The 16,803-nt window shown below is 37.2% G+C and overlaps 1 protein-coding gene across 5 annotated transcripts in view; it reads right to left on the reverse strand.

Moving 5' to 3' along the window:
- Positions 1-632: 632 nt before the first annotated feature.
- TBC1D4 (TBC1 domain family member 4) overlaps positions 633-16,803 on the reverse strand; it is a 207,449-nt gene continuing 191,278 nt past the window's right edge. For all 5 annotated transcript variants that reach the window (XM_017951315.3, XM_017951314.3, XM_031655903.1 and 2 more), the window contains 5 exons: positions 15,545-15,789; positions 10,817-10,976; positions 8,073-8,242; positions 4,925-5,101; positions 633-2,980 (listed from right to left, as the gene is read on the reverse strand). In XM_017951315.3, the coding sequence (XP_017806804.2) occupies positions 2,747-2,980; positions 4,925-5,101; positions 8,073-8,242; positions 10,817-10,976; positions 15,545-15,789 (986 nt within the window). In that variant the 3' untranslated portion in view covers positions 633-2,746. The remainder of the gene's footprint in view (positions 2,981-4,924; positions 5,102-8,072; positions 8,243-10,816; positions 10,977-15,544; positions 15,790-16,803) is intronic.

Raw genomic sequence — 16,803 nt, forward strand, 5'->3', positions numbered from 1 at the left:
CCTATAAGTAACAATACATGCCTCTCCTACTCTTCTGAGTAGCTGAAATTACAGATGCGCACCACCATGCCTGGCTAATTTTTGTATTTTTACTAGAGGTGGGGTTTTACCATGCAGATCTTACAAAGCAGCAGTCCTCAACCTTTTTGACACCAGGGACTGGTTTCATAGAAGAAAATTTTTCCACAGACTGGTGGCAGGGGATGGTTTCAGGATGACTAAATGATTCAAGCACATTTATTGTGTACTTTATTTCTATTATTATTATTATATACTCACCATAACGTAGAATTAGTGGGAACCCTGCGCTTGTTTTCCTGAAACTAGACGATCCCATCTGGGGATGATGGGAGACAGTGACAGATCATTAGACATTTGATTCTCTTGAGGAACACACAATGTAGATCTCCTGCATGCACAGGTTCACAATAGGGTTTGCGCTCCTATGAGAATCTAATGTCATGGCTGATCTGACAGGAGTCGGAGCTCAGGCAGTCATGCTTTCTCACATGCCCACCACTGCTGTGTGGCCTTGTTCATAACAGGCCATGGACAGGTACCCAGGGACCCCTGTAGTAAAAGACTCTAACCAAGAGCTTCTTCTCTCCCGAAAAGAAAGAGTATATGTCAAGAAAGCTGCAGTAATATATTTATTGCAAAGGAACTAGACATTACATTAACCTGATGAAGATGTAACAATGCATGAAGCATAACTGGTGCAACATTTTTAAAAAATCACAAATGAAAAAGAAAATTCATTTTCAAAAGAAAATATTGAATCCAAGTCAGCTTAATCTCTGAACACTGTAATATAACTCTTAATGTTGATTATAAACATCCAGGATAAAGTTTACTTTAAACTGAATAACAGAAAGAAAAGGTTTCTTTCCAAACTTTCCCAACAGATTCCTTGGCTACCATCTGTGCATCACACCCATAAAGTAATTTTCCATCAACAGACAGTAAAAAGAAAAAACCCCTCCTACAAATAGAGAAATTCTCGGGAAAACCAAGCAACAAATCAATTAGTAGCCCCCAATTGAATGGGGTAGACAGAATCAGCATTTTCTAGAACTTAGAAGTTACATTAACTTTACTAATAAGATTTTATTGTCTTTTAAGAAACTGTCTGGATTCAAGGGCACACTGAGCTATAACAAGTTATTATATTCACACTGGCTAACAGTGTACAGGGGGTTTCGGATGTTTGTCATCTGTTCATCAAAGCTTTCTGAAACCTCTAGAGCGTTACTATTCTACTCTATAATAAATTTTCACTGTGTATAACAAACTCCCTTTGAAGAAAATTACCCCAGATAATCCATCTGTGAAAATACAAGTACTGCAAAAAGCAGTGACGATAAATACTTTTTGGAAAGGCAAAAATGCTGCATCAACTTTCAGAGGCACTATCCTAGAATCATCTCTGAAAAAGAGAATTGCAAATGTACTTTGAAAATTACTTTATTTGCCTATACCCAGCATGCGTGAATGTCCTCTAATAAGCTATTTGTAGACTGAGGAAGTGAAGAGTTGAAATGCAGAACTGCAGGTTTTAGTTGAGCTGGTACCATTGGTACCACTTTTCCCTTCCAATGGATTTTAACAGTTTGTTCCTAAATATTTCATAGTTCTCAAAACTTTTCACATAAAAGGGGAAAATTATTAAAGCTTATTAGAGTCTGTCAATTGGTCAAAAGAAAAAATGTATTTCAACACAGCTTGTCATCTTTGGAAAAAAACCAATCACAATTACATTTCCTTACACTGAATTTAAGGTAGAGAGACCTAAATTATGAGCACTCACAATTTAGTGGGAAAATGGCAAATCCTTGTCATTTGGTGACTGTGGCACCAAATAAAGAGGAATTCATTCACAACTGAATGAGTTATTTAAATTAAAAAGGCAGAAAGTTAATCTAGACATTTTAGGTCCTAAATTAAATTTTTCAGGTGTGATATTTTTAGTTTGAGTAATAATGCTGATCTAGTTCGCTAAAAAATTAGCGATATTCTCCTTTACCTAGAGCTGGGTACACTCAGCCACAATGTCCTACTTTCTCTTTATGTATGTTTATAGTAATTCTTAACCAGACTCACAATGCATGTAGATGCAACACGCTAGTTGGCACAAAGCAGGCAGGGAGAAATGCCCCTACCTTCCCAAAAAACTCATAGGAGCATGACTAGTATTCAGTCACTTTCCTCAAATAGACAATGTCAGTAGATATTAAGACAGATACACATAAAGTCACATAAATGTTTCCACCTTTTCACCATTGAGTGAAACATGCTGTTCTTTGGAGAAAAAAATACATTCATTTTTTTCAAGTATATTGCAATATACAAAGATGCTCTGGCTTTGTTTCACTATAAAGACAAAAAGATTTCACATATGTCCAAGGGAAATTTCAGTTTACCTTTCCTTTGGTGTGGATTTCATGAAGTTCTGACTAAAAAAATTAAATATACATCTACTCATTTTATCTGAAAGCATGAACTATGTTCATTTTATATATATATTTATATATACATAGCAACAACAAAAACCAATCTACATATGTCCAATGGCTTAGGATTGGCACGCTCTGATGAGCACGAGGTCCACCTGCTGTGACTAGGGGCTCAGCACCAGTATTAGGTGGTTCCATCAGCTTCAGGGTCCAGCCTTGGGCCAGCGGCATGCAGGCTCTTCCTCTCTGTAGTATTCTAAGGAGCACTTCCTGCTGAGGCCACGCCTCTTCAATTATGGCTTACTTCCTATCTTGGCTTTGTTGTTAGGGTTGCAGCTTAGGTCTCTCAGCAACAGTTCACAATTGGCTAGAGCATCCGCGGGCAGCAGCTTCCGGATTTGCTCCACTGTCTTTTGATAAGCCATTTTTTCTTGTTCCAGGGTCCGGATTAAAGACTTCATTTTGGTCTCTCTTGTCAAAATATTTTCTAGGTTTGATTCCAAGGCCTGGATTTTAGCATGAGCTACCTGTTTTGGGGGGAAAAAAATCCTCCAAATCAAAAATTTGATTTGCAATCAAATGTCTTGCTAAAGTCATGATTCATTATAGCAGGAGCCAGTCCTTACCCATATTAACCAATTACTTCGAATTACTTAATAAAATATTATGTGAAACAAATACTCTGAAAACCTACATGAAACGATGATTTATTAGGTTTCACAAAGATGTAACTATGGAACTATCATGAGTCATCTCCTCTCACTGAATACACTAATAATTCAATACTAAATCACCCCCTCAACAACAGTAGCAGAACTTATTCTGCACCCACTGGTGTTCCCCTGAGTGAGCGGGAGGGATCTGGCCTGGCTGAAGGAGAAACAGGAGATTCCTGACACTATCTTGCAGTGCTAAAAGAGATTTTCCTTCCCTGACTGAAATACGGAGTTCTCTAAACATACACTTGGACTTTCATCAGTTTTTACAGATGTGAGGGGTGGTCGAGTAACTGATGATGACTACACTGAACTGTCAGTGAAAAAGTCTGTAAGTTCAGAAGAATCATTATAAAACAGGTACAAACCCACCTTCCCTAATAAGGGCAAATACTCAATTAATCGCCATTGAAATATCCAACTAAAAATGGACAGTATACCAACCATTTATTTTTCTTTATGAAAATAGACTATGTTGCCCTCTTTTGAATAGAAAAAAGATTTAAATTTTCTATGAGCCAGAGCCAATGTAAGACAAAGTGAAGGAAGTTTAGTGTCCCCATTCTTGGGAAGCAACCACTTTAGAGACCCGTCATTTCTAACCTGTCTCTCCTGACTGGTCTTGACAGGGGACTCACCATATAGAAGCAGAGTTTTAGTGTTTTCCAGTCTGTAGCCAGGTGCAGTGTTGAGGAAATGGAGAGGAGGAGTAAGTGGAGACCAAGTAGCCATTAGGCACTGAAACTCCCCTGAAGTCATCTCCCCTGAAGACTTCAGGAGGGTCACCTGCTAGCCTCCCTCCCATGATCATTCTCAAGCCCCTCCCCTCGGGGCATGACTACACAGCACACATATACAAGTTGCAAATACAGAATTATAATAAATTGCTTATTGCATGTATAAGTATGTGCTTAGATACAGATATATAGTGTTTTATATTCTCAAATAATAATTGTGAACTCCCTGATGGCAGGAATGATGTATTAATATTACATGTAATATTTACATGTAATTCAATTTATCTAGACATGTCTCCCTCTTTTTCAATTTCCATTTTAGTCTAGACAACTCTCATCATCCACAATCGATTTTCACAAGTGACTGCTAGCAGGCCTCCTTACCTTCTCTCCCATCTCAATCTGTCCTCATCAAGGTTCCCAGATTGATCTTTCTACAGCATGGCCCCAAAACTTTGAGAGATTTCCCTCTCGACAGGATTAAAGTCAGGTTCTTTGGCTTGACACTGAAAGTCACTTACAATTCCGCCTCTATCATATTTACCCTAACTCTCCCCAACATCTATCTGAAATTGACATCAGCCTAACTCTGCTGCTCTGCCATGTCCTCCTTATTGATGCCACCCTCCTACCCAGCCTGACTTAAAGACCTTCCTCACTCATTTCTTCCACCAACCCTCCAGATTCCAGCTCAAGCCCAGGTGCTTCACAACTTCATCAATTTCCTACATTCAATTCTTCCTCCCTTGAACTTAACCAAATATCTGTAATATGCAACAGGTATTTAAGCAGATTCCACTTTGAACTGCCATTTAGCTATTTTGTGAGGGTGCATTTTTTCCAAGTAATGTTAAATTTAACATGTCATTTGTAGCCCCAGAGCATTTGGACAGTCTGATACATGGGCTCTTGCTTAGCAATGGTTCATTCCACACACATATCCCTTCCATTCCTGAAGTAGTTCTGTGCGTGCAGGAGGCATTAAAGTACTTCTTTGCTCAAATCTTTATTTCTTTACCTGTAATTTTTCTAGGAGGTCCATGTTTTGTCTTTTCAGTTGGCTATTGGCCCTCTCCAGCTTCTCCAAAGGTTCACTATCCTCACAGGCATATGAAGATTCCTGAAGCTCATCCTGTAGCACATGATATTCCACCTCATAGGCATGCAACTGCTTAGAAATATCCATCTCAAAAACCTGCCATGAAAGTATCATGGGTTAGGCTAGCCTTTGGTATGTATAACAAGATACAGCTTGTGTATCTTGGTATGTTTCATGTATATTTCCAAATACTTATTAATGAAGAACATTAAAGCATAAAAAAGGAAAAAAAGTGTAACTGTCAATACAAGAATAAATTAGATATAGCTTACACTGTCAACATAAAAACAGACAGCTCTTTCTGTGAAAGAAGAAATTTTTTCTTTAAAAATAGAACAGATCGATTATTTCTATGCAATTGAAACATTCTCGGGAAGCCAAGTCACTAGAATAAATTAATGTCCAAGTGTATTTTGCAGCCAAGATATTCATAATGTAGTATACTATATAAACAACATTAGTTATTGAGTAATTATTATGTTAGAGATAATCTCTGCTGATTAGTAAGCAAAATTGCATAGGGTATTACTGTAATAAAGCAACCAAAAGCATTTCTAATTTATTTGCCAATGGAGCAGAAAGATCTTAAAAAATGTTTTCATCCATTTGCTATTCCCTGTAAGCCTCTTAAAGAGTCATTTACATATTGTACCGCACAGAGAATCCTCAAAATTGCACACTGTGACCACTGTCCAGGGCTGTAAGGTTTAATTAGGGCTGCTACTGCTCTCCCATATCAACACTAAATAGGAAGGTCGCTTGCTTTGAAGCTAGAGGACAGTTACTCCAAACTTCCTAGGGAGAAGGAGAGACTACAGCTGCTATTCAAGCAATGGTCTCTATACTAACATTGAGAAGAGAAAAGAAACCACAAAAAATCTGACTTACTCTACTACTTACTACTAGAGAGACTCAAACATTCACATTTTAATAAGAGAACTTCTAGACTAACTGGTTATCCTCAAATAACCATCATCTTTTCCTTACTTAGTGGGTATGGATACAATGGATTATTACACAACCATTAAAATGATAATATGGATTTATAGTTGCTGGAAAAAATCTAATACTCTATATATTTTTAATTATAAATCAGGTTCCACAATAGTATATATAGTATGATTTCATTTATGTATAACTTTATACATTTTTATATGTATATATAAGCAAAGAAACATGTAATAGAAAGTTTCAAAGGTTATCTCTAGATGTTGAGATTTATAGTTACTTTTGTTTCCTTCTTTGTGATTTTCTGCATTATTTGCATTTTTTTCCAGTGTCCATAAATAAAGTTCATCAAAGTCTCCTTTAATATTAGCATTTCATTCCACAGTAATCAACTCTAATTGTTAGGAAATTCTCCCAATATCAAGTTCAAATTTACCTGCCTATAAATTCTACCCATTAATCCTAATAGTAATCTGTAACGCCAGGCAATTTCCTCATCAATTTTAGAAGGGAGGTGATATCTGATTTCAAATCTCTAAAAGCATAATATCTGATTCCAGTCAAGAAAGATATTTCTGAAAAATTAATAAACCAGTAACTATACAAATAAAAGCTATACTTTTCAGCTTACAGAGCATTTTAACAAACTGTTTATAGATATTTGTGATTTAGATTCCATGTAATGGAAATAAAATTTTATATGTATTAATATAATAAGAGTTCATATTACAGTATGAATTACAGGGTACAAAATACTTTCACATATTGGTTATATTTGCTCCTAAAATAATACAAAACTATAATAGAATCTACTTTTGTTATTCCTATTTTGTAGAGGAAGAGGTTGAGACTCAGACAGGTTGTAACTTGCCCATAGGCACACAGCTAGTAAATGGCTGGGCACCAGAACAAGGTTCCAAACTCCCTTTCTCTAAACCCTATCGTCTTTCTGCCATCAAAAGTGCCTTCAGGAAAGTGGTAAACTTTATCAATGCTCATAAAGCTTAACTGTCAAATCTATCAATCTGCTCTTAAGCTTGTCCACTGCATCTGAACAGCAGCAATATATAGCTACCACTCACCTGGTTCCTATGAAGAGTCAAGGACTACACGTACGGTGTGCAGATTACTCTCAGTTTGCTTCTCAGATCCATTCTCTGCCCTCATCCATTCTATTGTACCCTGGCAGGCAGACAATTCCCCACACTTACTTTCTGGCTGGCTTCTGGTTCAGTTTGGCAAACAGAAGATGCCAGCACAAGATGAAGAGGGGCAGGAGAAAAGGGTTGGGTATTTCTTCCCTGATCTGTCTCTGCCTAGTTCAACAAGACCACAACAACCAGCACAGAACCCTCCTGCACAGTTCCAGCTCTCCCTGGACCTAGTAACACTATTACATCCTCCACTTAGCCCCTCTGCAGCAGAGGTTTGAACAGTTTCCCTATGTTACTAGTTCCTGGGCACCTGGACATCTGTGTTGGATTCCCTTAGGCCTACCCACACCTTTATAGACAGTTCCTTCATTTGAATCATTGGAGGGAGAATGTTTCCTGGAAGGACAAAGACTGATACACCAAGTCTCCTCATGTAAGCTTCATAAAACCTCTCAGATCAGTATTATCCCATTCTAGAACTTGTCCAGTACTGTACCATTCTGGACAACTAGGGTTTGGACGATTAGGCTGATGTGTGCAAGCCAAACAACCAATTAAAGAGCTAGAAGTAGATGCAAACCCAATACCTTCTAATTCCAAAGCCTGTACTCTTGCCACATGTCCTCTTCATGTATTTTACAAAATAATTAACAAGATAACAAAGGCAAGACGATCTGATTTTACTCTCAGGCCTTCCTGACTCTGTCAGTTCTATCTTCAGTTTTAGCATTGGTTTAAATTGAAAGGATTCCTGAAAAACTCATTACGTAGCACTAAACCACATTTTCTGTGCATAGCCAGATAGACAATGTCACAATGTAGAAATTTCACAACAGTCCCCTTTCTAAATAAAATGTATGTGATGAAAATACCTGTCAAGCAAAGCTACATTTGTGTGCTAAACCATTTAATATATATTCAGTAGAGAAAACTGCTCTATAATACTATTAGCATTTAAATCATACCTGGGTAATAATTTTTTCCATTTCAGAGGTATTCATATCAGGTAGCGTGCTTTTAAGAAACTCAACAATATTTTCAAAGCTCTCACATTCCATTATAAGTGTCTCTTGGCTGCTCAGTAGGCTGAGTGCAACCTTAAATATAACTTCAGTTCCCTGAAGAAAAATAATATCTAAAAGAAGAGATACAATTTTCATGATCAAAATTATGCATCCACTCTTGTAAAAAGCATGCTATTTCTGCTAAAGGTTTTTATTTACTTGTTTTATATGTTTTGCAAAAGAAAACTGGTCAAAAGCATCCAGCTTTTTTTAAAAAGTAATATAACTAAACAGATAAGCAGATGTTTTAATATTCCTCTTAAGAATCTCAGATAAAGCCAGGGTAAAAAAGGACAAAATGTGTATCTCTGTCCATGAACTATTTGTAATTTTTAATGCCAAATTTAATGGAGACTAGGTAAACCTCAAGGACAGTTATTCAACTGATAGATTTTTCTTCACAACAGGAATACAAAAACAAATTAACATAACCAATGAGTACTATTCAAACTCTCATTACCATAATAAAAAGTAAATGAACCAGCTATGTAATTAAATCTATGCCACACCAGGAAATTAAAAAAAAAAAAAAAAAAAACCTTAAAAGAAAAATTAAAACAAATGGCAAACATACAACCTCAATCCGGAGAGAAATATAAGAGCTACCCTAACTCTAAGCCCTGCTTCCCTACAAATACAAACAGGCAATAATTTTGAAAAGTATCGAGTACTAGGCCAGGCGTGTTGGCTCACATCTGTAATCCCAACACTTTGGAAGGCTGAGGCGGGTGGATGGCTTGAGGCTAGCAGTTCGAGACCTGCCTGGTCAACACGGTGAAATCCTGTCTCTACGAAAAATACAACAATTAGCTGAGTGTGGTGGCACATGCCTGTAGTCTTAGCAACTTGGGAGGTTGAGGCAGGAGAATCGCTTGGACCCAGGAGGCAGAGGTTGCAGTGAACTGATATTGTGCCCTGTACTCCAGCCTGGGCAATAGAGCAAGACTCAGTCTCAGAAAAATAAAAAAAGAAAGAAAGAAAAGTATCAAGTACTTAGTACTTTTGTATGAAAGTTTCTCTCAATCTATGTCATTCTTTAATGAATAATATACAACAGAGAGTCTTTAATGAAGATGGAACCATAGAATCATTATTTCAAACAGTTCTTCTTGCTCATGCATCTATTTCCTGCCAGCTCTATTCTTTTATAAATTCAAAGAAGAGAGTTGAACAGCTGTTGTATAGCCAACAGCATCATTTGTATTCTCATAACAAAAAACTGATACTGATGACATTTGTTTCTTGAACTCTTGACATCAAGCTTCCAAAGGTAAGTCAAAGAGAGGTGCCCTGAAACATCATTTTGATATGATAGATTATTCTCTGGGAAGAAAAACATATATAAACAAAAGGATTTACCGAAGACCCATTAATAGGAACCCAAGCTCCAGAGAAAATGTCACTGTAGAAAAGCAATAGTGTATATTCAATAAACAAGAGAAATCTGATGAACTTTTGATTCAGCGCATTTTAACTTTACTCTTTTGTTGCATTTTATAAATTGTAGTAACACTAATGCAGTGTTTAACTTTTAAACCACCACAGTCCTCAATAAGAAATATATCATATGTAATCTGGTACATATACATATTACACATATATCCTCAAAACAAATTTCTCCAAACAACATATTTCCTTACTATCTGTAATATTCCCTAATATCTTCACTGCATGCTGTTTCATTTTCTCAAACACTGACAATGACCTACAACTGCGCCAGTACAATTTGACAAACAGCTCCAATTTAACAGAAGTGCAGCTGTGAGTGAATACTGACTGCTTTGCCCATGTCTGCTAAATAGATGATCAGAACATAAAAATTAAGGGAATCCTTTTTAAGGTAACTGAGGTCCTACACATCATTAGAACAAACCTCTGATGAAGAGTTGGTTGTTGTTGTTGTTTTAATTTTTGCTTTTCAAATAACAGACTTAGACAAGTATAAAGACTTGTGAATAGATATAAGGGCCTCCAAAGGGGACATAAACCATATTATACTCTCTTTTTATTCCCAATGGCAAACACTGTGATTAGAGCAAGTAACTACTCAGTAACTTGCCCTGGGCTCTACTGACTGTACTTAGTGTTTTCCCTGAGCCATTAGTCTTACAGACTGTCCCACCATAACTGCATTGGCGTGAAAGAAGAGTCACATGAGCAATGAAACAGGAAGTAAAGTTATTCTGTTAACAACAAAAAGTCAGATTAAGAAATGCCATTAGAAACAACATTGATACAAGTTAAGAACATGTTTCTCTGTGTTCTGAATGCAAGATGAAGAATACAATGGGGGGGTAGAAGGATGTATATGAAAATCTGGAAAATTATACAAAGTCTGTCCCTAGTCCAGATTTTAGGAGTATACGCTCTGATTTTTAGGTACAAATGAAAATAAGAGCTCCATTACAGCTTACTCAAATACAGAAGCCCAATTCTTCTTTCCTTTTTAATTTCAATTTTATGTAAGACAAATATGGTTTTAAGTTACTGTCGGAATAGAGCCAGGCACATTTATTAAATTCCATTAGCAATTTGCTATTCTGTGTAACACGTGATAAAACAATAGGGGCATTATATGGCTAGAAGTAGAAGTATAGTCCTTGGAATAAATAATACTGTTTCATTTAATTACAGGCATCTCTTACCAAAAACTCTGGCTACAAATCCTAATGAAAATTGAGAGGCAAACAATGTGAGGAACCAGGGGGCAGCGTAAAGACTGGGGCTGATTTCATTTTCTTCAAGGTGATTGTAGAGATCTCTGTGATAGTCATGAAGGAGCCTGGACAGCTGGTACATTTGAATCTAAAGTTAATTTGGAAAAGAAAAAATAAAATATTATGCATGTATCTGCATGTGCATCAAATACACTGATTTTAATTTTATTCTATTATTTAACAACAAATTCACATATATAAGTATAAGCAGTATTACTTCATTTTTGTGATTTTAAAGTTGATACTAAAATCCAAGTTCACTTAACTGAAGCCATAAAGCAAGTTACTGAAAATCTATCTAAGAAGACTGAGCAAGTTTCTCTATCACGTGTGTTTGAGTACCACATATATATATAGAAATGGAATTTTTTCTTCTGTAGGGAGGTATTGCTTTTGGAATTTAATGAGAACTGTCCTGGCTCACGAACCTCATAGAAGATCCCTCCTAATTTCAGACTAATTCCAGAAAAGCCTCCGTTCTAAAGAATCTACCATGTTCAGAGCAGAAGCTTACTTCTATTTACTGTGACCAGCAGTACTGTGATTTATGAGAGAGTTCTGGCTCTCCAGACAATCTGCACTGCTAGGATAGAATTAAAGCTTAGAATGTTACAGGGCCAGAAGCTTGAGATTTATTTCTAATATTCAAGTTATTCCAGCAGCATATTTTTCATGACAAACGGGATTAAGGCAAAAAGTGCAGTTGTTTCTGAATGTTTCTAGAACTAAAAGAAAAAATTATTTCATTTGGCTACTGAGTTGGTTACTGGTATTTCAGAAAACATCATAAAAACAGCACACATAAACTTTTAAACTCATATCTGTGATACAACAGATAAAAGCAGGAGTAAGGCCGGGCGCGGTGGCTCAAGCCTGTAATCCCAGCACTTTGGGAGGCCGAGACGGGCGGATCACGAGGTCAGGAGATCGAGACCATCCTGGCTAACACAGTGAAACCCCGTCTCTACTAAAAATACAAAAAACTAGCCGGGCGTGGTGGCGGCGCCTGTAGTCCCAGCTACTCGGGAGGCTGAGGCAGGAGAATGGCGGAACCCGAGGCGGAGCTTGCAGTGAGCCGAGATCGCCCACTGCACTCCAGCCTACAGAGCGACCTACCAAAAAAGCAGGAGTAAGTAACAAAGAAATTCGGGAATTGTGTTTTAATTTAAACTTTTATCCACACAGTTAACAGATAAGTGGTGGTTCCCTGATCAGTTATATTGGCTTGATATTTTGGGGTAAAAATGTATAAAATGTTTTATTAAATCTAGTAGAACTTCTTTCACTAAAAGAAATTATTAAAACATCACTCTTAAATAGCTCTATGACAATGCATAAAAATAACCAATTATGTTGTGAATTCAACAATTATTTCTAGAGTACAGAACTAAAAATCAACGGACTCCTTTGGAAAAAAATCAAAAACTATGCATAAATACAAAAAATTGTTCCATCCTTCTCTACAACAAATATCTTTGGAAACTCAGTTTCCACACAAACTGTAAATAAAAGGGAATTAAAGAACCAGAGGCAGTCATAGCTATAAAATAAGAAGCTTAGCTGGAGTCAAACAGAAAGTCTTTTTTTAAATGAGATTATCTCAAAAAGTCATGTTGAAAAAAAAAACCATACATTTCCTTTAGACCATTTGCATCATAGAAACCAGAAATTTTGAGCACCTATCAACAAAAGAATTAGTATTTTGGTAAGCACAAAAATCAAAAAAGTCTAATTAGCAGCATAAAAAGAAAGCACATCATCAAAAGCTCACTGTTCTCATTCACTTGTGATTATAAAAAGAAGCAATACTTCAACATTTAATTTTTTAAAGAGAATCTTATTTCCCACCTACCCCATCGTACATTCTCAACTGGGGGTCAAGAGAGTTTCTTCCATCAAGGGATATGTGGGCAAATAAGAACACGATTCAGGCTTCCTTCAAAGAAAGCTTTAATGACAAAATTCTATTTGCTAAGAACAAATAATTCTTCAGTTCCACCTTACAGATACCAAGGCAAACCTGCAGATTAAAGAGGTGAACTGGAGAAGGAAAGATGCAGAGAGAGAGAGATAAGGCTAGGAGAGAGAAGATGAAAAAAAGTGGAGACCAAAAACTTCAGAGGAAAAGATATGATGCCTTTATGCTTAACACAGAAAGCAGCAGAAACTAACGTGATGAGATACAGGTATTTAAAGTTGAAACAGACCTCAACCCCCACATTTTACAGATAAGGTAACTGAAGCCTGGAGCACCCAAGTCACCAAGAGAGAAGCAAGAAATCAGAAATCCTGTGGAGTGAGTTCAAACCCACTGCAAGAGGCATTCAAGCACACTTCTAAACATCCTATTGGCTAGACCCAACACAGTACCTCCTGCTCTAGAAAGTGAGAAAGTGTGATATTCCACTTTCAAATGCAAAAGGATCTATTCTCCCAGAATAAGGTCCCCAATTCTGTGACCTACCGCAATGCTGTCACCAAAGATTTTTAAATGTCTGCATTTTCAAAATTATAGACATAAAATATTTCTTGGTACTTATAGGGCATACTAAATGAATGTATAAATCCAATTGACATGAATTTTTGTAATGTGAAATTGATGAAGAATTTGTAAATTGAAATATCATTGTATTTTTAAACTGATAGCTATATCTTTTTATCTGTGGATCCAGATCAAACACTCCTCACAGGTACTTCCCTGTATCTTTGAAATTCTAATAATAGCTACCAAACTGTTGTTTCTGAAAATCAGAATTATTGAATTCCTTACAAGAGCATCTGATTCCTAGCTGATATTAAGATACAGGTGTCCAGGCACGGTGGCTCACGCCTGTAATCCCAGCACTTTGGGAGGCCAAGGCGGGTGGATCACTTGAGGTCCAGAAATTCGAGACCAGCCTGCCCAACACGGTGAAACTCCATCTCTACTAAAAATACCAAAAAGTTAGCAGGGTGTGGTGGCACATGCCTGTAATCCCAGCTACTCGGGGGGCTAAGGCAGGAGAATCGCTTGAACCCGGGAGGCGGAGATTGCAGTGAGCCGAGATTGCGCCATTGCACTCCAGCCTGGGTGATAGAGTAAGAGTTCATCTCAAAAAAAAAAAAAAGATAAAAAGATACAGGTAAACTGTTTAGGAATAAAAAATAAAACTTTCCACAGTTGTTATTTGATTTGTTAAACCTATGAATAGTCATCAATGACGAATTAAATCATAGGAACTCACACCAGAAAACCTAATGGTGATAGCAAAGCCCTATCTCCCCAGCTAAAATTTTACCTTGGGAAAGGAAGAAAAATGGAATACTTCATCTCCATTCACTCTCAAAAAATATCATTTACTATAATGCTCAGAGTAAAAACACAATTCTTTTGTCATAGATTGGCAACTGAGCTATTAAAGGCAAAAACTCATCTCTGGGAACCAGGAAAAATAGTATATTTTAAAAGCATCTTTAAAGTACTACTTCTTATCTAAAGCATAGTATTACAATGAACTGGGAGTCATGCATACCTCATTTCAAGGGAGGAAAAACCTGATAATCCTCTTTAAAGTCTTCTTTTATATTTTTAACCACTGAAAGCTTTAAATTGCCAGGCAGTGGTTGTTTGAGGTAAGTATCTATAGACAAAATTTAAACTGCTTATTAGCAACCAATCCACTTAGAGAAGTGATAAACTAGGAAAGAAATGTGTAAACAAGGAGTCTGAGGTAGGCTGAAGACAGCAGTGGCAGTCAATACCCCACTCAAAATACTTGAAAAATCTTAATGATGATTCTTGAGAGCCTGCTAAGAAAAGCAGACTCTGTGACTCACACCTGTAATCCCAGCATTCTGGGAGGCTGAGGTGGGCGGATCACCTGAGGTCAGGAGTTCAAGACCAGCCTGGCCAACACGGTGAAACCCCATCTCTACTAGAAATACAAAAAAATTAGCCAGGCATGGTGGCACCTGCCTGTAATCCCAGCTACTGGGGAGGCTGAGGCAGGAGAATTGCTTGAACCTGGGAGGCGGAGACTGCAGTGAGCTGAGATCGTGCCACTGCACTCCAGCCTGGGTGACAAAGCAAGACACCATCACACACACACACACACACACACACACACACACACACAAGCAGACTGAAAAGGCACCACTGGCTTTCACACTTTTTCCTCTGTAAAGGCTTATCTTACATGAAGGTAAAGGAGGGGAGATATGATAAGTTCAAAGAGAACCATAACATGGTATCTGCTATTTGTGCACTCAAAAGTAAAGCGATAAAGACACTTTCAAATTGTAAACAAAAGATCTGTGAGCCTTTTTAATTGAGAAGTTGAGGAAAAGTTAATAAAGATGACTTGATACCTTCTCCATGTAACTCATAGACTTAGGGCATAAAGGATTGGGTCCTCATCACCTACCTTTCTTAAATTACTTATTTACTCACTTTAGGAATTTTATGGAAAAGGTATCCTGCCTATGGGTCTCATACACTTAGAAGTTTACCTAAATAGCAAATCCCGCACTAAGTGAACTAAAACATGCCCCAGTGTTCATCCAAGTTCTAAGACAATGGCTCTCCATTTCTTTAAATCTGAACTGTAGTAATTGAGAAGAGGGCCAGGATTTCTGGTAATAGTCTAATACCTTCCTTGGGAAGCACAAGTGCCTCACCTGCAGCGACATCATGTCAGGTCTGTACTGCTTGCGGAAGCCAAGGTCATACATGAGGAATTTCAGCATTTCAAAGGCTTGCTCTTCACTCATGTGCAGAAGCAGGACTCCAGCCACAAAGCTGATTCCCTGACAGTATCCCACTTCTTTGTCCAGCAAAGAATAGGCTTTCAGGAGGTTAAACAGTGACAGTTGCCCTGGCCCAAGCTGTACTGAAAAGTAAGGGTGAGTAGGAAACGTCCTTCCTGCAGACGAAAAGAAGAAAAATATTTTTTGAAATGTCCTCATGCCTTGGAGACCACAGTGAAATTGCAATTCAGTGACCTCCAAGAATAAATAAACCCTCTTTCCCAAACCAGTGAGAGTTGCTTGGAGTCACCATGTAACTAAGAGTCTCTCTCTCTTTCATCCCAAGTCCTGCGAGGCTACCATACCATCGTCACATGTATGATATGGGAGGAAACATTTTATGCTAACCAATACTTCTTTCTAGCAAAAAAAATAAAAAATAAAATAAAATAAAAATCCACAAACTGATGACATACCCAGGAGAGATACCAGGAAAACGGAATATAAAATTTATTCTGACTATATAAAGCAAGGCAAATTCTAATTCATATAACAATTACCTTCTAAATGAAACCAGAAGTCTATAAGAGATACTATATTATTTAAAAGAAAATCTTCAGTCTATAAACAGATTTATTTCTGCTTTTCTTATAATATGACACTGGAGGGACTTTTTGGGTTTGTTTGGCTTTACATTCAGACTATCATTCAGAAGAAAACTTCTTTTTCAACTGTATTTTGCTCTTTACTCTTAAAATACCTCCATGAGTCATGCAAACCACTTTCCTTTTTCAATATCTAAAAATATCAAGGAAAATAAAGGGTCAAGTCAAGTCAATTTCAAATAAATACCCCTCTAAAATTTACCTCTAGGTATAAAATTACCACAGAGACACTTGAGCTGGCAATGTGAGTCCTGCATCACTAAAAGGAGAGTTCTATACCCAGAAACAAACCCATCTTCACATCACAGCTGTGTATACTGGTATGGGACTTTCCTAGTGCCACAAAAATGAAGGGAGATGTTAGCGTCCCTGTGAAATGATTACTCCTGTCAGTTTGAACTTCCAAGAGGGCCAGGTTTTAAAATGTTTTCTCCCACATATGCTTAAAAGTGATTTTTTTCCCCAGGAACCAATAAGATTAATTCTGCAGAGCCAGTAAGAGGAAGATACGAGAAAATAACAATT

The sequence above is a fragment of the Papio anubis genome, chromosome 15, assembly GCF_008728515.1.
Source record: "Papio anubis isolate 15944 chromosome 15, Panubis1.0, whole genome shotgun sequence".
In the NCBI taxonomy this organism is placed as follows: Eukaryota; Metazoa; Chordata; class Mammalia; order Primates; family Cercopithecidae; genus Papio; species Papio anubis.